Consider the following 22955-nt stretch of genomic DNA (forward strand, 5'->3'; position numbering starts at 1 on the left):
CTTTGGGGTTCCACCTTTCCTTTATCCTAGCATTTCCTTCCTTCCCATCTTCTGTCTTGTTACATCCACAACGGCCCATTCAAATATGGACGTTATCACCTGATGCTGGCATTATAAACATGCATGTGTGAACCAACCCACATGTGTGAAAACAGGGAGATGTGAAGAGACCCAACGAATCATCTAGACAACATGAAATCACAGAACCATCTCTCACCCGTGGCAAACCTATAACCAATTTTGAAGTGGTATAATGTAAACCTCTGGAAAGAACTGGAAGAGATGCTTTAGGCATGAAGTTTCATTTTATTTATTTATTTTTTAAATAAATATCCTGCCTTTTTCTCAAAAATGCTTCAAGATAGATAATAACCATACATTTAAAATTTCACCGCAAGAAATAAAAAGCAGAAGTTGAAACAATAATCAAAACATATCCAGTAAAAAAGTTTCAAATGCTTCCAGTAAATTTGAAACACTTAATCAAAAGCTTTATTGAAAAGGTGAGTGGGCTTGACTCACAGAGGAGATGTGCTCTTGAACATAGGGCTGCCAACTTTTGTTCTGGCAGGGCTTCTTTGCTTTCAGCAGCTGAACAACAAGCAGAAATTTAGCAAGTGACACTTTCACAGCATCAGCAAGCTTTTCCTGGCAGGAGGAGCATTGCCTGCAAATATGTTTGCTTGACACAGAGCTCTTAAAGGCACAGGAGCCCTACTAAAGGGGGAAGTGGGGGAAAAGGGCTGCCTTGCATGTGGCCCTCAAGGCCTTTTTGAGGCAGCCCTCTGCAACAGCCCCAGCCCTCATGCTGCCTTCCCAAAGCCAGGTAAGTGAGCCACTGGGATTTGGGAAGGAGGTGGGAGGGCTAAGAGGGGCATCCTCTTGGCTCCTCTTGCTACCTTGTATGACAAGGTTGTGTGTTGCCCATGGGTTCTGTGGCCCCCTTGGTATGAAAAGTTGGACCACCCTGCTGTAGATCATATCCCAGCTTCATAAAGGGGGTGTGTGCTCTGCATGTTGGGCTGGCATAGCATTGACTTGAAAAGAAATTAGATTCAGGTAGGTAGCCGTGTTGGTCTGACGCAGTCGAAATATATAAAAAACCTTTCGCAAAGGTTAGGCGTCTGGCAGTGGGCAGGGGGTGGCAGGCCAAGTCGACCTGGTTGGGTTTTTTGGGAGGTGTCGCATGTGTTATGTCATGCATGTGCAACACCCCCCCCCCCAAAAAAAAATGTTGGGTGCAACTCGGCGCCACTGGCTAGTGGGAACTCTTGTGCTGGCTTCTTCTAGCATGCTAGGTCAAAGTGTGGATATCACACAAATGTCTATATACATCTCTTAAACTTGTTTACCCAGGCCCAAGTCTCTTTAAATAGATGTTTAAAAGTGTGTTTGTGTGTGTGTATTTGTGTCATGTCTGCCCTTCATTTCTTTGTAGCTAAATCAGTTTTTTAGCCAAGCAGTCAGTGTGTGTAGATCTTCTTCAGATACGGTACCCTGAAACATAAGTCACCAGAACCGTATACATAGCGGGAGGGTGGGGTGGGGTTTTTCTCAGAAGGGTAGTAGGAGATGGGTGATTGACTCAATGGGTATGGTAAACCTGTTGAACTGTTAACAACTGCAATTAGTCCTACAGGAAAAAGCAAGGGATAGTACAGTATGCAGGTGATTAGCATATGTAATGAGACAGGAATCCAATATCTCTATTAAGACCAGGTCTCTCCATAGTTTTCAGTTTAGTGATAAGTTGTGAATTCAACTGAAAATTACACTGAAAAGAATAAAATTGTTGAGCTACAGTTCTTTCTCTTTCAGAATTCTAATGTGGGGGCAAAGCTTTCCCTCCCGCCAATGCACTTTGCCTCTTACGTGTTCCCCAATATATTTTCTCCTGACGCTCTTCCTATGCTGTTCCATCACCCACTTCACTTGATCAGTTAGTTGCACAACTTGGGCTGGACGAGTCATGAAGGGTTGCACGAAAACAGAAACGGAAAGGAAGTGACAGACAGTCAGAAATGAAAAAAGAAAGAAATCAAATATTAAATGGGGCAGGGGGCAGGAAAGCAGGAAGTATCCCAAAGCTAGAAAACAGGTTAACAGGAGTACGACTGCATTATTTGACTTAAAACCCCCCAAAGTCCCAATACTCAGTTACGCCTCCTCTTTCAATATCAGCAACAAGGCATGTTTCCTGCAATCACAGAGGACTCTCTGTGTCATGTATTCCACAGCGATGCCATAGAAACCCAATAGTGGTCAGTTCTTCAAAGCAGCAGCACAAAAAGGTAGGATGCCAAAGCGAAAGGAAGAGCTGAAAATATTTTCTTTTTCATCTACAGACATTTGTTGCAAGGACTCAGCTATTCAGCTGCAAATAAAACGTTTTGTGTGTGTTGAAAGGTGCATTATGCAAATGTGACACTAGATGGCGATGGTGAGCTCTGGCGAATTCAATACACTTTTCAAAAGTGTAGATTCCACCCGTGTTGACTCAACAAGCACAGAAATTATCACGTCCTTTATCCTTTGTTAATGTACAAACTGACCTGAGCTAAGCTGTTCAGGGTTAAAAGATTCAGCTCTAGCTAGGCCTGATCCCCACAGCAGCAACTCTGAGGTGAAGAAAAAAAGAGATTGGGGTTTTGTACACACTTCCACTTGTGCAGTGCCTAGAAAACATGTGTCCGAACGATCTTTCCCTTGTTCTCCTTCTTTCCAAGGGAAAATCTGCTCTTTAGCAATAGATCAGAACAAATAGCAAACCAGGGGAAATCCAAATTGCTGTTTGCTCCAAGTGAGCACTGAAGAATGGTTTTTCCTGGGGTGGGTGGTAAAGCAGCGGGACAAGTGGATGTGGCCATAGAAACCTCACTAAGCACATGCAAAGGTGCTGCTACTATGCCCTTTCAAAATGTGTTGTGTGGGTGTTGTTGTTATTTTTATTAGGTATTTGGTGTTTTATATCTTGATTTTATTCTGTAAACCGCCCTGAGACCTCCAGGTATAGGGCGGTATATAAATTCAACAAACAAACAAACAAATAATAATAAATTCCATAACTGAAGGGCACACTCCAGGGTTACACATGCCTTTGTGTCAGGAGCTTAAAAGCTTTTATTGAACACAGGGAAATCGATGAGGGTCTGGAGAGCTTGTGCTCTACCCCATTAGCACCTTGCCGTACCATAAATTATGTGTTTTCCTCTAGTATTGCTCACTGTCTTCCTGCCATTATCTGTTCACATCCCATAATAAAGGCCTGATCACCCCCACTTCTTCCCAGCAAGAAATCAAAATGTCAGCCACTTGCATGAGCCCAATTCGCACCAGAAGAGGCGGAGAGATTTAGGAGCCAGGAATAGATTGAAGTCTAGCAGGGGGAAACGTTCAGAGATTATGTTCCTGGGTCACATTCCCACAGCAGCAGCAAAAGCAGGAGGAATTTGGGGGAAGGTTTGCTTTCGCTGTCCTTTCAACAACAAATGCGATTCCACAGACACAATCCCACAGGCAACAGGTCTTCCCTCGTGGGGTTCCATAAGCTTCCCACCTTCCAGGAAGCAGAAACTTTATCCACAGTGTTTCCAAATCTGTCTGCTTCAGAGGCCAAGGTCAGCCCTGACATCCTTCATCATGAGGAGTTGATTTAAATTTCTGCAAAATATCCCATCCCTTCAGCTGGCCAGTATTTGGAAAGCATGAAATTGTGCACTGTAAATGGAAAACCACTTGACCTTTGTAAGGGGTTGGGGTCTTGTCCCAGGCAGCTTCCAGCCACAGACTGTGCTGCAGGAATCATTTGTCACTTAGGCAGAGGCCAGGCATTAGATCTGCTAATCTCCTTCAGATTTAAGAGGCTCTGCAGTGCCAGGACTTCTCTGCCAAAAAGATAACTTTACAATCCTGATAATAAGGCACTCAGCTATACTTAAATGTTGGCTGCCTGAGTTTGTATGAAAATCTCTATTCTGACAAGCTTAATAATAATAATAATAATAATAATAATAATAATAATAATAATAATAATAAATGGAAACCGTTTTTGCTGTCATTTCAGATAGAGAAAAACAGAGGCCAAATAAAATAAAAAAATTCCTTCAGTAGCACCTTAAAGACCAACTAAGTTTTTATTTTGGTATGAGCTTTCGTGTGCATGCACACTTCTTCAGATACATGCACACGAAAGCTCATACCAAAATAAAAACTTAGTTGGTCTTTAAGGTGCTACTGAAGGAATTTTTTTATTTTACTTCGATCCAGACCAACACGGCTACCTACCTGTAACCAGAGGCCAAATAGTTTTACTCAAAGGTGCCTGGGTGCTACTGCCAATATGACAACAGAAGCAGCGGGAAAGAGACCAGAGAGATCTCCCAAAGGATCATGGTCCCCACCCCCCGGCAGTAATAAGCAGCTGCATTGTAAAGTAAACATTAAATATATACTTGACTCATTTATGATACTCAAAGGTAGGGGAGTATAAATGGGCCTGGACAAATGCTCCAGTTCTGGCATTGCACAGCAAAGTTTTTTAAAACGCTAATTTTAAGTAGGGACATACGAAGCTTTCTTATACCGAGTCAAAAACCATTGCTTCATCTAGCTCAGTATTGTCTTCACTGAAAGGCAGCTCTTCTCCAGAGCTTTAGGCAGGAGTATTTTCTAAACCTGTCTGGAGATGCCAGGGATTGACTGCTGGCACCTTCTGCATGCGAAGCAGTCGTTCTACCGCTAAGCTATAGCTTTCTTCCCATGAATGCATATATATATAGCCTGTTCAAGAAGTCAAGTGTTCCAAAATGGTGGAGCTCTGTGAGATTGCCTTGCTGACATCTGGAGCTTTCAGACAAGGCTGGGCTTCCTATTTACCCCACTGTGGGGGCAGCACAAGCATACCCTCCAAATTTTACACATCACTTGGGAAGACAGGCAAACCAATACCAGTGTACTGGAAGGCAAAGATCACCAGTGTTGAAGCAATAATTCTTCAACATCAACTTGGACTGGTCATGTTGTGCGGACGCCTGATGATCGTCTTCCAAAGCAACTCCTCTACTCCGAACTTAGAAATGGAAAGTGTAATGCTGGTGGTCAACAAAAGAGGTTTAAAGACTGTCACAAGGCAAATCTTTAATAATGTAGTATAAACACCAACAATTGGGAAACACTGGCCTACGAGCGCTCCAGTTGGAGAACAGCCTTTACCAAAGGTGTCATGGGCTTTGAAGAAACTCGAACTCAGGATGCGAGAGAGAAACGTGCTAAGAGGAAGGCACGCTTGGCAAATCCACACCATGACCAATTTCCGCCCGGAAACCAATGTCCCCACTGTGGAGGGACATGTGGATCCAGAATTGGCCTCTACCGTCACTTACAGACTCATTGTTAAAACCGTGTTTCTGGAAGACAATCTTACTTGGCTACGAGTGATCACCAAAGAAGAAGACCCTCCAAGTGTCCTGATTTTTCAAGGATAGCCCCAGAATTATGAAAGCCACCCTGGCTTCTGATTTGATCCCAGAATCTCCCTATTTTCCTCACCAGTGCTGCCGCCACCGAGCTCAGGGAGGAGGATGAGCCGGCGCTTGTTCTGAGTGAGGGATCATCCCGTTGCCTCTCCATGGCCGCTGCTGCCAGTCTCCTCCCTTCGGCAGCTCATAGCAGCTGCTGGAGAGCAGGCAAGGAGAAGGAGAAGTCGCTGCCACTGAGGCCCTGCCCCATGTGACACACTGGCTCTGAGGGGCAGGTCCTGGGGGCAGGGCTGCCCTGGGTGGGAAGAAACGGGGAGCAGAGCACAAGAGTCTTGATTTTTTTCTTTAAAAAATGCTTTGTGCGTCCATGTCTAATCTTACCCCTTTCTAAAATTTATTTATTGGTGTGTGCTTTTCTTTTTGTAAATGTACCAAAGAATACAATACAGCTGTACCTTGGTTCTCGAACGGAATCTGTTCCGGAAGTCTGTTCGACTTCTGAAAACGTTCGAAAACCAAGGCGCGACTTCTGATTGGCTGCAGGAGCTTCCTGCACTCAATCGGAAGCCGCGTCAGATGTTTGGGTTCCAAAGACCGTTAGCAACCCGTTTGCACTTCTGGGTTTGTGGCATTCGGGAGCCAAAATGTTCAAGTCGCAAGGCGTTTGACAACCAAGGTACAGCTGTGCAATACAATCAATACAATACAATACAATACAACACTCAGGATTAAGGGCACTGGAGAGAGTGTGTGCTGTGTCCCATTGGTGTAGTTGTGGTGGGACTCGCCCTTCTGCTAGGCTAGGAAATGCTTTGCGAGGGGCAGGTGGGGGGTTGAGGAGGATCAGTCTGGCAGGAAATGAGAAATGTCCCTATTTTCATGGGAGGAATGTCTGAGGGTAGGCACCATGTGTCCAGTGAGGATTTGCATGTGATCTCGCTGAAGTGAATGTGGAAGTTTTTGCTGTGCGAGTGAGTCAGATCCTCCCTTGTGTGCAAGGAACTGCTGGGAGGGAACAGTGATGTCCTACCTTAGGGCAGGCTCCTTGACTGCTCTTCCGACAGACCTTGTATTCTCCTAGGGTTGCCAGACTCAATAGAGGACAGGACAGGACTTCTGTGCCTTTAATTGCCCTGCTCTCTTTTGAGTCTGGAAACCTTAAAGAGAAACCAGCAGACCCTTTGCTTGGAAATTAAACAAAGGGTCTGCTGGTTTCTCTTTAAGGTTTCCAGACTCAAAAGAGAGCAGGGCAATTAAAGGCACAGAAGTCCTGTCCACTATTGAGTCTGGCAACCCTATATTCTCCTATAAATATGCTGCGAGCAACAAGAAGTTAAAGGAATGTGCAGGCCCATTAGACAACATGAAAGGCAGGTTAATAACTGATGGGGGGTGGGGGAAGAGCATGAAAGTGCTCGGCGCCTTCTTTCCTCCAGATCATTTCAAAATTACAATCAGCTGTTCCATACATTTGACACTAATAACAAAACAGTAAGGCATTTCCAATAGGGGAAGTACCCATCAAATATACAGGGAAACAACATCTATGATTCAATTTGTGGCGGCATGATGAACGGAGATAGTTTAAGAGGCACTGCTTCTCCCCTTTGAGATCTCAGGCAACACAGGTGAAGTCCACAAGAACTGGAGAAGAGTGGAGAGGTTAGCAATTATTAAGGAAAAAAATGTCAGAAGTATCCTAGAAATTGCAAACCACCAAACCTTGATTTCTAGGATGGGTAAATTAATAGAATTAATAGCAACTAGGGCAACAGACTGCATAAATCCACTTTACTTGTGGGAATCTAAAGTTCTGGTCTGGCTTAAATCCCTTCCACAGAATAGTGGCCATTCAGAGACAACTGTAATCAAGAACGAAAGGAACAAATGGTTTTGAGATGACTAAGCCAGATGCATTGGATGAAGTGGCCTGTAGACCACAGGTTTGTGGCATACTGAATTTGTCAGCCTTTTAAAGTGCTACAGGACGCTTTCGTTGTTTTTGAAATGCAGGTACATAGGGTTGCCAGACTCAATAGAGGACAGGACTTCTGTGCCTTTAATTGCTTGGAAATTAAACAAAGGGTCTGCTGGTTTCTCTTTAAGGTTTCCAGACTCAAAAGAGAGCAGGGCAATTAAAGGCACAGAAGTCCTGTCCTCTATTGAGTCTGGCAACCCTACAGGTACGATATCAAGGAGGCACCATATGGAGATCTGGATCACAGGAGCCATGATGAACAGGGCAAATAGGGATAATGGATGCCACCTCCTGTTGGGCTCAAGCCTAAAATGCCTGCAGACAGCAACCAATCAGGGGGTCCGCAGAGCATTCTGTGGTAGGGAGGCATTGAAATTCAAGATGAAACTCTGGTTCAAGACAGGGCCCAATCAAAACAAAATGCAGGCACCTGTCTTATTACACAGGAAGTTAAAGTAAGCAAAGGGAAGTGAGCAGGTTGCAATGTTCATGTTTACATGAATGTGTTCATGTTTGCAGAGCTTAGAAAGTGTTCTTGGGCATTCCTGGGCAAGGCCATGGAGTTAAAGCCAGCAACCTTGCATATGAGTCATGCTGCCCTCAGCCCGGCCTTTTTTCTTCCCTTCTCATGTCACTTTAACCTGATTCCCAATCAGTTCGGAGAGCTCACCAGGAACATTTGATTTTCTCTGCACCTTCCCAGCAGAATGTTCTCATTCCATAATGATGCAACACCGTCTCAGTTTCTGATGGGTGTTCCATAAAACACAACAATGCTTTTTGAAAGGGAGCCAAGAGCCAGCAGGACTGTTTGTGATGATGTTGGGGTTCTTAAAGCGGCTGCTTCTTTAAAAAGAAAAGAAATGACATTTACAGCCTTTTGTTCCACTCCTTTAGATTCCAGTGACTTAATTGTAGGTTACCTAATTCTGTTAAGTAGAAATGATTCACACTCTCTGTGGGTCAGGTGTTGAAGAAGAGCCTGTATCTCCCCCTGCAGTCATTTTTGGGTGCCTGTTTTGTAAATATTTGAAGATATATGCTCAGCAGTAGCTGGTAAGGGGTTCAGAAAATAATAGAGGGAAGGGAGCAAACTACCCACATTCCTGTACTTCTTTGTTCAGTGCTGAGACACCTCTTTGTGTTATTGAAAAACCAGTTGTTATGATCCTGGGTTCAAATCCTCCTTTATCAGGGAATGAGATCAAGAACTCTGAGTTGGGGTGAATTGCATGCAGGGTCCCACCCAGGGCTTTTTTTGGGGGGGCACACAGGGGTATGCATACCCCTAAATATTTTATGAATCTTTGTACTTTTGTCCATTTACTGTATTTATTTCCCCCCGATTTGAACTATAAAACGGTGGTTTTCTTGAGTCAAAATGAGAGTACCCCCAAACATCCCCCCCACCAGAAAAAAGCACAGGTCTCACCTAGAAGCATGTCAGCAATATGAGCCCAAGGTACCAGTGCCCCTCTGACCCAAGGATGTTGCCTTGCCATCCTGACCCAGAGGACTCCATCACCGAAGGCCCAGCACAACCTCTGCTCCATCAAAATTAAAGACTGCTGGAGTAGGATGTGCTCCCTTTAAAGTGGCTCCTTTCAGTAAAAGCAGAATTCATGATTGAGACTGAACTGCTACTCTTGCATAAGGCTCAGTCTAAGGCTGACTGTTGCTGAAGCAGGAGCAGGGTGTTGCTCTCAGTTTGAATCTGTGCAACAGGGTGAGCTCCCATTGCTTTGTCCCAGCTCCTGCCAACCTAGCAGTTCAAAAGCATACCAGTGTGAGTGGATAAATAGGTGCTGTGGTGGCGGCTATTTAGACTGGCTCCCTCGGTCTGAAAGCGGAAATGAGAGCTGCACCGCATAGTTGAATTTGACTGGACTTAACTGTCCAGAGGTCCTTTACCTCTTTTTTTACTACAGGATGAAACCTGCATAAAGGCAGGCTACCAGCCTGAGCTGTGGATGGGTCAGTCTGGCATCGTAACATTTTAAACCCAAACTTACTTGCAGATTTACACTGTATTTTGCCCCGGCGGCAAAACTAATTAGTATGCACTTCCACCAAAATATCAAGTCAGGAAGTGTCCTAACTGGCATATCTCAGAAGTGATTGTGTCCTGACTTTGCTCTTACCCCATTCAGTTTGTTCATAATACTGTAAAGTCTTGCTACAGCATTCTTGTGCTCACAGGTCAAGGAGCCTTGCTCAGATGAATGAAGGACTGCAAACCATTCCTTATTATTAACTCATCTGCCATACAGTATTCTACAGTATTCAAGCAAGCCCATTAGGATATTTAATGCATCACATTATGGTCTGCACAAAATTCAGTTTTTACATGGCACCCTATGCATGCCTATTCAGACATAAGCCTGGCTGAGCTGTTCAATATGGCTTCCTTCCAGCACTGCAGTTACAGAGCAATCCCATGGAGTCAAGGGCACCCACAGGAATTTTGGAGGGTGGGAGGGAAATGAAATTAAATATATAAACATACGCAAATCACATCAGAGAACAGGTCCAGCATTTATGTTAAATCTGGTGATCGAGTTGTGGGGTAGATCAGGCCTCTGAGAAATTTATATTCCAGGTTTCCACCCAAGGCAAGTCTAAAAAAGAATCTAGTACTGTATAAACACTGACAATTGGGAAACACTGGCCTGCGAGCGCTTCAGTTGGAGAAGAGCCTTTACCAAAGGAGTCATGATGGGCTTTGAAGACACTCAAACTCAGGACAAAACGGAGAAATGAGCTAAGAAGAAGGCACGCTTGGCAAACCCTCACCTTGATCAACTCCCACCCAGAAACATATGTCCTCACTGTGGATCCAGAATTGGCCTCCACAGTCTCCTAAGGACACATCATTAAGACTGTGCTCATGGAAGACAATCTTAATCGGCTACGAGTGATCACCAAAGAAGAAGGGTGTGGATCTGATGTTCATCCTCTAGTACAGGCATCCCCAAACTTCAGCCCTCCAGATGTTTTGGATTACAATTCCCATCATCCCTGACCACTGGTCCTCGTAGCTAGGGTTCATGGGAGTTGTAGGCCAAAACATCTGGAGGTCCGCAGTTTGGGGATGCCTGCTCTAGTAGACCTGGCATCCAGACAATATCTTTCCACTCATTACTAAAACTCGTGTTATTTTCCTTGCTCCCTTCATACTAACAAGCCGTTAACTAATTGCTTTGTTGCTGCAGTCAACTTCACAGACTCTCCCTGCTGTTAAAGGCACAAGAGCCCTGCCCAGAAAAAGAGTTGGCATTCCTCCTTTAAGACTAGGAGGAGAATGGGCCCCAGACCCCACTTGGAAACCATAACGTACAACAGCTCTTTCCCCAACTTCACACTCACTATGAAAAGAAAAAGGACAATGAAGTGATGGTAATAATTAACACAATGTGGGTGAGGTCTTTACGTAGCTCACAAACCAACAGCATCATTAAGTTAACATAACATTGTCAGAATGGCTGTAGGTAATATTATATTGCAATTCCAGAAGTATTTGTGGCACACTGTGTGTCATTGGAAAAGCCATTCTATAAAATGTGATCTCAGATAAAAACATCTTTCTACTTTGAATGCTCTGCTTAGATAGCCATCAAAGATGATGGATGCTTGCTATTATGCCTTCTGGGTAGTGTGGTATTAAGTATTTTAGCGTAAGTTAAAGACCAGATATAAATGCTCTTACACATCAGGACAGAGAGGATTAACTTTAGTTTCTTTATGCGGTCACAGTGCCTCCTACTGCTTTTGACAGCAAAATGCAAGCATATTTTGATACAAGGGTCAGTCAGTCAGAAAGGAGTTGATTGAGTTCTTATGATGTTTTAGAAAAATTAAAACAGGAACATTTTTGCAAGCCATGCCCATAGCTGAAAATTTCCTGGACACAGCTGGAATATGACAGGGTCCGGATGAAAATTGCTGAAACGTCCACTATATTTTTTTTTTTGAACTTTGCCATTCAACAACTTTTGTGTCTGGGTTTTCACTTTTTGAAATCTTAGGCAATTCTAAGATATGCAGTATTTATTTTATTTGTATACCGCCCTATGCCCATAGATCTCAGAGTAGTTCATAACATAACATTACAATAGAAACACACACATATATAATAGTAATAAATTAAATAAGACATTCTGCCGAATGTGCAGCCATCAGGTGTAGTTCCACCCTGTCTCCGTCCATTTCCTTCTACAAGGGGAGGGAATGGCTGGAAAATCTCCCAAGAAGATTTTCCGGCATTTCGAAGGACAGACCTAGAAAACATTATGCTTCTCATACCGAGTTTTTTGAAACCGAAGGAATGCGCTTGACCGTCAGTCTACTATCCAGAGATGACTTTGGAGAAGGTGCTGCACTTTCTCAGTGCCGGATTTCTGTATAAGCTAAACAAGCTATAGCATAGGGTCCCACTCTCTTGGGCCCCCCAAAAAAATTTAAAGGAAAAAAACCTGGATGTACCTTTCCAAAATATAAGATAAACAAAACAAAACAAAACCTACATACAGCGGCAACACTATTTTGTGTTGTGTAGGCTCCTATGATGTAAGTAATGGGCCCCGCCTGCTCCCTAAAATATCACTGGTTTGCTCATTTCTTTATATAGGGTGCCTACATTCTGCATGTGCAAATGGCTTTAGACACCTATTAGGTCCATGAATTACCATATAGCATATACAAAATAAAAAAAAATTCCTTCCAGTAGCACCTTAGAGACCAACTAAGTTTGTAATTAAGCTTTTCTGTGCATGCACACTTCTTCAGATACAAGGGCGTACCCACCATGCGGCAAGTTAGGGCAGCTGCCCTACTCTAGAAGCAGGGCTGGTGGGCAGAGGCGGAGCACAGCCCGGCGGAGCGCGAGTTCGCCATTCCCGCCGCACCGCGCCGCACCCTCCCTCCAGCTCCCCGGCGCGCCCTCAGGCAAGGCCAAGCGCGGCGGGGAACCAGGGAGCGCGGCGCGGTGGGCGGGAACGCCGAACTCGCGCTCCGCTGGGCTGGGCTCCGCCTCCGCCCACCAGCCCTGCTGCTAGGGAGGGGCACAGCCCGGCGGAGCGCGAGTTCGCCGTTCCCGCCCGCCGCGCTGCGCCCTCCCTCCAGCTCCCCGTCGCGCCCTCTGGCAAGGCCAAGCGCGGCGGGGAACCAGAGAGCGCGGCGCGGCGGGCAGGAACGCTGAACTCGCGCTCCGCTGGGCTGGGCTCCGCCTCCGCCTACCAGCCCTGCTGCTAGGGAGGGGCACAGCCCGGCGGAGCGCGAGTTCGCCGTTCCCGCCCGCCGCGCTGCGCCCTCCCTCCAGCTCCCCGTCGCGCCCTCTGGCAAGGCCAAGCGCGGCGGGGAACCAGAGAGCGCGGCGCGGCGGGCGGGAACGCTGAACTCGCGCTCCGCTGGGCTGGGCTCCGCCTCCGCCTACCAGCCCTGCTGCTAGGGAGGGGCACAGCCCGGCAGAGCGCGAGTTCGCCGTTCCCGCCCACTTTGTGGCCCCTCCCCTTCCGTGCCTTGGCCCCTCCCCTTGCCCCCCCCCCTAGTTTTGATCCTGGGTACGCCCATGTTCAGATACCTGAAGATAGCATATATTCAACACAAAAACCCCGCGACATTTTGTTGTTGACATAGGACAGCTGGACATATAAAGGGCCCCATTACCTTCAGTAGCTTAGGGCCTCATCAAACCTAAATCCGGCCCTGACCTTCCCTTAAGGAGCCTATAAATAACAGGTTCGCAGGTCGCTCCGTTTGAAATCCCTGCTTGTTCCTCCAGAGCCAAATCGGACGGCGGAGCAGTACCGCCTGCAGCCAAGCGGGGGCAGCAGCTAGCCAGATGGGGGGAGGGGTCCCCTCTAGGCGCACGGAGCGCTGCGTCCTTCGTGGCGGCGAGAAGCACTTCCGTTTCCGGGCCGCTCCTTCGCTCCGTGGGATTGTGACGGGGCTCTTGCAGGCGCCGAGCGAGCGAGCGACCAAAGGAGCCGGCTATGGTGCTGCTGGAGAGCGAGCAGGTGCCGCAGCATCGCGTTTTCCTGGGTCCCTTGGCCCGCCTCTGTGGAGTTGGGGGCCGGGTAGGCAGACGTGCCCGAGCCAGGATGGGTCCACCCGCTTCCTGTGCTTGGCCGCCTCATAGGGGGCGGATGGTGGCGTGGCACTTCCTTAACTTGGCGGTGCCTCCCGTGAGGATTCCGGTGCGGAGATCCTGGCTCGCTTTAATGAACCCCAGAGTTGCGTTACCCTCGCTTAGTTAAACCAAGATCCATTCATATTTCAGGCGTATCGCCCCTAGTTTGTTAAACGAAGACCAGCCAGGATTCCCACCTTTTGGGGGCTGTTTTTTTTGGGGGGGGGAGGGATTTATCAGCCCTGATAAATTACTGCTTTGTGAAGGTGGGGATAGAGACCCGAAAATGCAGGCATTGCAATCGGATGGCGTCACTGGAAACTGCAATAGGGGAAAAAATCAGGGTTATTTCCCAGCTCTTCATTGTGTTAAGAATTCCATAAACGTCATTCATCCGCGATTGTTCTTAATCAGAAACGGGTTTCTCGTTTGCAGTTTCTGACGGAGCTTACAAGATTGTTTCAAAAATGTAGGAGCACAGGCAGCGTCTATATAACGTTAAAGAAATGTAAGTATTATGTTAACTATTTCAGCAGTTGCGAATGATGAATATGCCTGTATATTTGCCTAGTACTTGTTTTTCAATATCACCCCTTAAAAAAAAGTGTCTTGAGCCAATTTGTACTGCAGAAGTGTGCATGCACACGAAAGCTCATACCTATGACAAACTTAGTTGGTCTCTAAGATGTGACTGGAAGGAATTCTTTTATTTTTTGTTTGTACTGCAGTTGTTACCGGTAACATAAATGAAGTAACGCTGAAATGGGCATGTATGAGAACTGAAAAATGTGTGGTTAATCAAAGAAAACCCATATCCGTAGCTCTCAGCATCTTTAATACATGCTTTATTTTTGCTAGATTGAGGAAATTCTAAAGGAGGGACTGGGAGGTGCAGAGCAGTGAGTACACTGTCACATCCTAGGTCCTGCCAACTCCCGTTAGCCAAGAAAGGAGGGAGGGAGCAGGTGGCACAGCTGATCAGGTCCCTAATGTACGGTAGATTCAAAGTCTCCAGTGCTCCAACCAAAACAACCTGTTCTGAGTTTTTGTAGACTGCCCTCAGCAGGAAAACTGCCTGCAGAAGTGCCCTGCAGTTTAGGCATCCACTACAGTAGAGCTCCCACCCTAAGTGCTGGTCTCTGCCAGCCAAGCCTAGAAAGTAGCAGCCACACTTTTCCTCTATAGCCTGCTCCATCCCAGATTTAGGAGCAGAGAACAGTAAATGGAATGGGGGTTTAAAATTGATGAGATCCCTTTTTAGCTAAGCACAGTAAATACTAAATCTCAACTCTCAACTGTTTGCACATTGGAGCCCCAAAGCCAAGCCAAATAAAATCTTTAAAGGCTTTAAAAAAAAAAGCATTCTGGCCTAAGCAACCTTATTTTGGGGGACAGGGGGAAAGTTTCCCAAGAAATAACTAAGGGGTTGCTGTGGAGTTGATGAAAGAATTAAGGTGGCAGTAGTGATCTTTTAGAGCAGTCTGTTGCTGCCACATCTGAGCGGATTCCTACCCTCCACTCCATGCCTATGCCTGAATCATAAAAACTAGGCTAGGTTGGTCATACTTCCCCTTGTTCCCCAGTGTTTGCTTTTAAGCCAGATATTTGAGGCACTCTTAGTGGGATTGGGGGATGAGATGACTATTTGTTTGCATCTCACGGTAGCCATTATACACTTAAAAAAAACCACATACACATTTGTGTCCAATTTAAACATAGCAAAGCTATTGTTTCTCAGCTTCCACATTCAGAATTCTCCTAATCTTTGACGCAAACTTCAAAGCTGTAAAAGTACAAACCTGCATTTCAGCGTTATTTTGCCCCCATTGGATGTTGTATAAGTATATATCTTTAATGTTTGTGTTTAATATAGATGATGGTCGGACAAGACCCATCCCACGAAAGGGCCATATTGAGGGCTTTGAACCTGTAGACAACAAATGTCTTCTTAGAGCAACAGATGGGAAGAAAAAGATAAGCACAGTGGTAGGTACTAGGTAGGCTTCACTCAAGTTGGGTCCTAACATGACTGAGGATAAATGGAAATTTCTTTTTAGTGTGGGCAAGAAATTACTTGCTAATTGTCACGAATTAGATTTTGTTTAATCAACCTTATTATAAGTGTTTATATGTAGATTCAGTACGTTAATCTTAGAGACTATAGGGTTCCACTGTCATAAGGATTAAAGTGCAATTCCTAAACATCTTAATTCCATTGGCAAGGAGAGTCACAAAATTAGAGTCCTTTGTTTGCTAGGTTACCTGGAAACAAAAGAACTACAGCAAAACACAATAAATAGGAATGCCATTTGCTTGCAACATTGATTAGTGCAATTCTTTCCAATGCACTGCACACATAATTATCAAGAGAGAGAGCATTCAGTGGATGGCAATTTAAAATTTGAGACTTGCTTTAAAAATTCATTTGGGAAGTCCTTTTTCAACTCCATAGCCTTTCAAGTTACTACCTGAAGCTTTTTTGAGAAGCAATTGTCTCCATTTCCCCAAAACTCAATACATGGCATTAAACCACAAAGATGCTCTAACCCTTATTAGAATTTGATTTATTCAGCTGAAAGTGGTGGTCACTGGGATTAGTTCTTGAAGAGGTTGTTGACATTTTATCTTGTAATTTTTAAAATAACGACTATTTTTTTTATAGGTGAGTTCAAAGGAAGTCAACAAATTCCAGATGGTAAGTGTATACCTGATTCACTTCCATTTCAGAACATTTTATGGATTAACTTCAAATTAGAAAATCAATAAATGAAGTGCCGCACTCTGAGAAAGATGTGCACTTCTAACTACAATATTTTAATTCTGCAAATGACTTGCTACTGTTTGTAATCCTTCTATGGAATTTGAATGCATTTTCTGAAATGTTGTGATTGTTTTGGTTGCAGGCTTATTCAAATTTGCTCAGAGCTAACATGGACGGTTTAAAGAAAAAAGACAAGAAAAGCAAAAATAAGAAAAGCAAAGCAACACAGTGACAATACAGAATGTTTCTACCCCTACAGTGGATCTGAATTTTGGCATGTAAACAGTTTTTTCTTCATGCTGTTACTTAACTTTTGACCTTACTTCTGGCGGATAACCAGAATCTAGACTTCTTAAATTGAAAACACTCTTTGGTTTGTGATATGTGGGGTAGAACCACAATACATATATTGTAGATGATGTTGGATATTGTATCTGCTCTGAGTTGTTGGTCTGAGTGGGTGGTTGTTGGGGAGAACCCATCTTTTGGGCGAAATAGTACAAAAATAAAGGATTAATATTTGAAATCATCTTATACTGAAACTTTCTGTCTGCCTTTAAGACTGATCAAATGAGGCCTAGTGTACAGCAAAAGTTGTAATAGAAATGAAACTAGATAAAAAATTGCATTGGTGTTAACAGCTTCAAGGTTTTTTTATGATTGGAGTTAAGTTGGAGGTGAATACCTTTGTGAGCCACAAGAATTTGCCATGGAATTGTGCTGCAATTTGCATTGAAAACTTGACTTTAAATAGTTTGTGACTCATGTTCTAAATCACTTTTTAGTATGCTTGTGTTTAACATTTTTCAGTATTTGTGCTGCAGTGACAGATACTTTTACATTTACAGATACTCCTGTGCAGCATGGTGCAAGTGTTACGTCAGTCAGATTTATTTTGCTGCTTAATTGTGGCGTGGCAAGTAAGATTTAGATTGTGCATTGCTGGAATGATCTTCAGGTGGTAATAGTAGAATATTAACTTAGCCAGTGCTGCTTGCTTTTAAAGAGGAACAATGAATCCAAATTTAAGACATAAGGAATAGTAAAGCTTACTTTCTTCAATTAGATCAGGGATGTCCAACAGGTCAGTCATGATCTACCTGTCGATTGTGGGGTGTTGCTCAACAACTTTGCTGAAGCCTCCCCAAAAGAAGCTCAACAAATGTGGGTGTTCCTTCCCCACCCCAAAAAAAGAAGTTGAACAACTTTTGGTGGTCTTCCTCCCCCAAAAAAGTTCAACAACTTTGATTATTGATCAATCCAATGGTTAGATCACTGCCAGGGTTTTTATAGTGGGAGTAGATCGCTGTCTCTTGGGAGTTGGACATCCCTGAATTAGATGAAACTATTAGCAGGAGTCATTCTTAAGAACATGTACATAATGCAAGAGAAGCTGTACTGAACTATCTTGATTCTAAATTCTCATATAGAAAGTACATTCCATTACAGTCAGTATTATGGGTTTCTAATTGTGCTTACACATAGGTTGGATGTGTAGAGGAAACGTAATAGGAAACCTACATTGTACTTGAGACTGAGATGAACTTGGATCAGAGTTGTTAGTATGACTCTTCTTTCAGCAAGCTAGAACTCTATTACTTAGCAGTCCTTATGGTGTCAATTGGGCAGTTAACCTGCAGTCCTCCAGATGTTGGATTCCAAACCTCATGGCCAACCTCAAAGGAATACTCTAAATGTTACCTTCTTTGTCAGCCCTGATTTAACCCCAATGAATACTCCCATTTACAGTAGTTTGCCAACAGAAAATGGGACAGACACAGCTTAGAGGGCAGGTTCCTTATTGGGCTGTATAGGAAATTTGTGGGGAAATGGGAATTGGTGGTCTCTGCTGTTTGCTCACTGCAGCAATTGAGGGCCACACTCTTCACCCTTCAAGTTCAGTAGTGGCAAGTAGAAAGCAATTTAAATCCTAATAAGGGGGAAGGGTTTTCTGCCACTATAGATTGCAGCCGTGTCCTCTTGATGAATGAGAAGACTCCTTCAGACAAGGAGATTGAGATTCTAAGGCTTGGTGCTATGGATACTAAAACTCTTGTTTAAGTCACTAGTTGAATCTTCCACCCACTGCTTTGCTTGAAATAATGACAGCAATACAGCAAGATACTCAAACAGGACTTTATAAAAAAAAGGGCTACTGTACAATACATTCTGGAAAGATTTACAGCTTTAAAGGAGATACAGGAAGTATGGCACAGGAGCTAAATCCTTAAGCTAAATCCTTAATACTTCAAAAGTTGTCCCGACATAGTCCCCGTAACAAGTGTGTGCAAAACATTTCTTCACATTAGCGTGATTGGAAGCATGTATTGGTTCCAAGTAGTACTCCAGTTCATTCTCTTTGAACATTGGGTACTAAAATATAATTTTGTAATAGTCATCTCTGTAGGTGTAGAGGATGAGCACAGGCACTCTGCAAGAAAGAAAAAAGGCAGAAGATTTAAAGTATTACTCCCAGTCATTTAGAATATTCCATAGTTTGGATAATCCACTCTTACAAGAGAAAGTAGATGCCTTAATTTCAGTGGCTGACAAACACTCCATTCCTTCAAATACTGACCACAGGGTATTGAATGAATTATGTTCACATGCAGCAGCCACTCCTATGGATGAAGGTTCTACGCTGCACTTTTATTTCCTCCCTGTCAAATCATCATACTGGCGTGGGGTATAAGGGAAGAGGAAGTCCTGATGCTAATGTGATGACTTTGTTGGGATACAGCCCAATGGTTAGTTGCTTAACAAGCCAAGCAACTGTTGTTTGTTGTAAACCAGGATTCCTGGTTCACACAAAACAGTAAGCTGGGATTTTTTGAAGCCATAAGTAAACTGTAGAAGTTCTCTTTCTGGTCATGCGGCAGGGAGGAATAGGAGAGGCCCCAGTGAACTGAATGAGCCTTTATCTGACTATCCCTATCAGTGTGGCATATTGCCTGACCCTTAATGAAATTTGCAAAATGACTTGTAGGTTTCCATATGAGAATTCCACACCATCTAATCATGCTTACAAGTACTGTATGCTTACCTTTTTTTCATTTTAATATTGTGGATTTCATCGCAAATCAGTTCAATGTATCTTTGTTTCGGCAATCGTGACATCAGCTGTTTGACAGTTGAATAGAAGGTTTGTTCATCTGCATCACACTGAGAAGAGGAAATAATAATTAACTGGCAAATATTTTATTGTGGAGTAGGAATGGCGTGTAATATGCTGAGCGCCTAATATGTTGGTATGATATGATAGTGTGCACTGTGATGAGAATATCAGCTTGATTGTTGATATTAGTTCTTCCCGCAGTGTAGCGTATACAAAAGTACAGGTCTGGGTTGAGGGGACAGTTATACATAACCTTTCTGTAGATGTTTGGCTTTAAGTGGGCATAAATTCTACAGCAGGAAATATTGCTTTCCTTGCTGTACCTGACAAGTAGGCCTATTTAAATTAGCATGGGCTTTCGTTAAGAACTAGACAGAGTCATAGGTTTTTTTTTTACCTCTAATGATAAAAAGTGCATTATAGATTCCTTTGGAAGATCCACCTGCAGGAAAAACAAAAATTAAATCCATGTAAGTTTGGAATATGTATGAAAAGCAACTTGCATTTGAGTTGATCCATATAAACATTTTAAACTTCTCAAATCTTTCATCTAAATTTTAAATTCTAAAGACGGCATAGTCTTGGAAACAAAGTTAAAATTAAATTGGAAAGGGGATATGGGAATAATAACTTGAACACTTTGTTCCTCTGTTTTCTATTTTTTATTGCATTTATATCTCATCTTTTTCTCCCAAGGAGCTCAAGGTGGCATGCATTTAATCATTTAATTCCTACTACAAAGTTACTTACTGCTAAAATTTCAACTTCACTTTTCTGTTGCAGAGTAGCAATGCAGGTCTGGAGTTTGGTTTGTACCTGAAAATTACATATGGTTTTAGCGATGCACATACAGACAAAGCTGATGATTCCTTTTCATATCAAAACAAAAACGAGCAATCCTATTGAACTGTATACTCTTAAAGCCAAGTCTCTCTCATTGCACTGTGCTACATGTTACAGTGTTTTCACAGAAGACCCAGGTGGCGCTGTGGGTTAAACCACAGAGTCTAGGGCTTGCTGATCAGAAGGTCGGCGGTTCGAATCCCTGCAACGGGGTGAGTTCCCGTTGCTCGGTCCCAGCTCCTGCCCACCTAGCAGTTCAAAAGCACATCAAAGTGCAAGTAGATAAATAGGGACCGCTCCGGCGGGAAGGTAAACGGCGTTTCCGTGCGCTGCTCTGGTTCGCCAGAAGCAGCTTTGTCATGCTGGCCACATGACCCGGAAGCTGTCTGCGGAAAAACGCCGGCTCCCTCGGCCTATAGAGCGAGATGAGCGCCGCAACCCCAGAGTCGGACACAACTGGACCTGATGGTCAGGGGCCCCTTTACCTTTACATGTTACAGTGTTTTCACAGAAGAATCAAAATGAAAATCCACATGCATATCAAACATCCAACAACCAGGTGTGCAGGGGGCTTAACTGCATATCCACTTGCACATCCAGCCAATTCTACAAATTTAATTGTTTAAAGTATTCAAAGGGCAGGGTATAAATGTGTGTGAATATTATTGACTCTGTCCTGAAGGCATCAAAAAGCCTTCCAAACAACTCCACTAGGATGGTGAGCGGCAATGGGAATTGCACGCCTCTCAGAATCATGGATATTTTGATGCACACATGCCTCTATGTTTATTCTTCAAAACAATTTAAAAGCAAAAAAGATTCAACGGACTTAAGTTGTCAGTATTGCTTCTTGATCACATTCGCTGGTTGGAAATAATGTGAAGCACCTTGCTGGCAACCTATTTTGCAACAGAATGACCCTGAACAGACACCACAATCCAAGATGGAGTTCAGTATGCTTAAGCCTGCTGAAATGATGAGGCTTGTATGTGCATTTGGTTTCCATGTAGATGGTCTTGGGTTTAATCCCTGGCATCTCCAGGCAGCGCTGGGAAATGTTCATGTCTGAAACTGGAGAGTCGCTGCTAGTAAATGTAGACGAGAGATGGGGAACCTCTGCCCCTGCAGATGTTGCTATACTCCAGCTCCTGCCAGCCCCACAGAGCATGGTCGATTGTCAAGAATGATGGGAACTGGAGTCTCATCACCTTTTGGAAGTCATATCCTGGTATAAACAGAACTGAGCCTGATTTGACTTGTGACGGTCTGATTTGGGGCAAAACAGCTTCCTATCTTCTTTTCTGTGTCCCTGACACATATGCCATTTGGGGCGAGACCTCACTGCTACAGAAACATCGTGATGTAGCTACTAAAAGGAGAGCTGCATTCATGATACCTGAACTTCATAGCGCCGCCTGGCACTTGCAGACAACTTCTCTGATGGTACAATGCAGACATTTGGTACCACTACAGTTCCATGTGGCTCAGACACACCTAAGATGATTCAAAATATTTAGTTAGAAACACCTCTCATACACATGCACACTTAAAAGAGGCAAAAAAGGTATATAACAAGTCTTCATGTGTTATGTCCTTGAAAGCATTTTTAATGCTAGCCTGCACTGAACTATTGTAGTTTCTTGAAAAGCTGAATGCACACATAAACAACTAGGTTTCACTATTAGATGAGACTTCGTATCTGCCCTTCAGCAAGAGGTCCCAGGGTGGTTACAACAATTTATATATACAATATTAAAATCTGTGAAAACAAATTGCAGTAGAAAGAGCAGGGTGGGTCCTGAAAGATATAATTTAGGTGCCAAAGAACTGCATTTTCCACAGAACAACTTGCTAAAATATAAAACTGGTTATGTTCGATATACAATTAATGTGCAGCTTCTGTTGTAATGTATGTGATCTGTCCAATGAACACTACTAAATATCTAGTCTAACTGTTAGTATATACCTATGTATAAAGTACATACCTGAAGTACTAGAAAATGATCCTTTTAGATTTGGTGTTGGCTGATTATCAGAAATTTCCCTAAAACAAAAACAGCAAAGAGGTTGCTCAAAACATTTGGTGGTATGAACTGCAATATCACATAAAAGTAAGACATTCTGAACAATGAAACATTCCTTCCCTCAGGTTTTCTGGCTGGAAAGGGTTAGGACACAGTGGGGGTGTCTGTCAGCAGCAATTAGCTTCACTGGTGGAGGGGGTGTCTCCTACTACACCTCTGAATAGGTCTGCAGGCGAAGCTCTCCTACTGGAAGTTCTTTTGGTGGTGGTAAGGCCCCAAATGGGGCATTCAAGGGGGTGACAGGCAGTCTTTGATCCCCTGGATCTCTAGATTCATGAGAGATGTCTGATGACTGCCTAGCCTCGCAACACCTGGGATAGAGGGAGAAACCAATGGCTCTGGAAGTGGCAGTTCAGACGATTGCCAATTTAGGTAATAAATCAAAAGGTGATGCGATAAATTGTTATGTTGTTCAACATATGACAACTTCTGTATTTTACTCCAAACAATATGCACTTATTTATCCTGAGCTGTTTGCAAAATCAACCAGGAAGCCTGCTCTTCAAAGAGCTGCACCTGAGCCTAACAACACTGCTGGAAGGATTATGCCTGACTGTCTAAAACACACAC

At 43.8% G+C, this 22955-nt stretch overlaps 2 protein-coding genes across 4 annotated transcripts in view; one reads left to right on the forward strand and one right to left on the reverse strand.

Moving 5' to 3' along the window:
• The first annotated feature begins 13375 nt into the window (after window positions 1–13375).
• Window positions 13376–16872, forward strand: SRP14 (signal recognition particle 14). 2 transcript variants are annotated; one of them, XM_088671013.1, is made up of 5 exons: window positions 13376–13529; window positions 14018–14090; window positions 15456–15568; window positions 16245–16277; window positions 16486–16872. In XM_088671013.1, the coding sequence occupies exons 1-5, from the start codon at window positions 13446–13448 to the stop codon at window positions 16573–16575; spliced, it is 393 nt and encodes a 130-aa protein (XP_088527139.1). In that variant the 5' UTR covers window positions 13376–13445; the 3' UTR covers window positions 16576–16872. The 2 variants fall into 2 exon arrangements, with proteins under 2 accessions (XP_088527139.1, XP_034966813.1); XM_035110922.3 differs by having other exon boundaries at window positions 13376–13469.
• A 1593-nt stretch (window positions 16873–18465) lies between these two features.
• Window positions 18466–22955, reverse strand: part of EIF2AK4 (eukaryotic translation initiation factor 2 alpha kinase 4) — a 40891-nt gene continuing 36401 nt past the window's right edge. For both annotated transcript variants that reach the window (XM_035110899.3, XM_035110909.3), the window contains exons 34-39: window positions 22287–22345; window positions 21698–21795; window positions 20209–20274; window positions 19856–19900; window positions 19387–19505; window positions 18466–18774 (exon numbers count right to left, since the gene is read on the reverse strand). In XM_035110899.3, coding sequence (XP_034966790.2) covers window positions 18717–18774; window positions 19387–19505; window positions 19856–19900; window positions 20209–20274; window positions 21698–21795; window positions 22287–22345 — 445 coding nt within the window. In that variant the 3' untranslated portion in view covers window positions 18466–18716. The remainder of the gene's footprint in view (window positions 18775–19386; window positions 19506–19855; window positions 19901–20208; window positions 20275–21697; window positions 21796–22286; window positions 22346–22955) is intronic.

The sequence above is a fragment of the Zootoca vivipara genome, chromosome 1 (genome assembly GCF_965207765.1).
Source record: "Zootoca vivipara chromosome 1, rZooViv2.hap1.1, whole genome shotgun sequence".
NCBI lineage: Eukaryota > Metazoa > Chordata > Lepidosauria > Squamata > Lacertidae > Zootoca > Zootoca vivipara.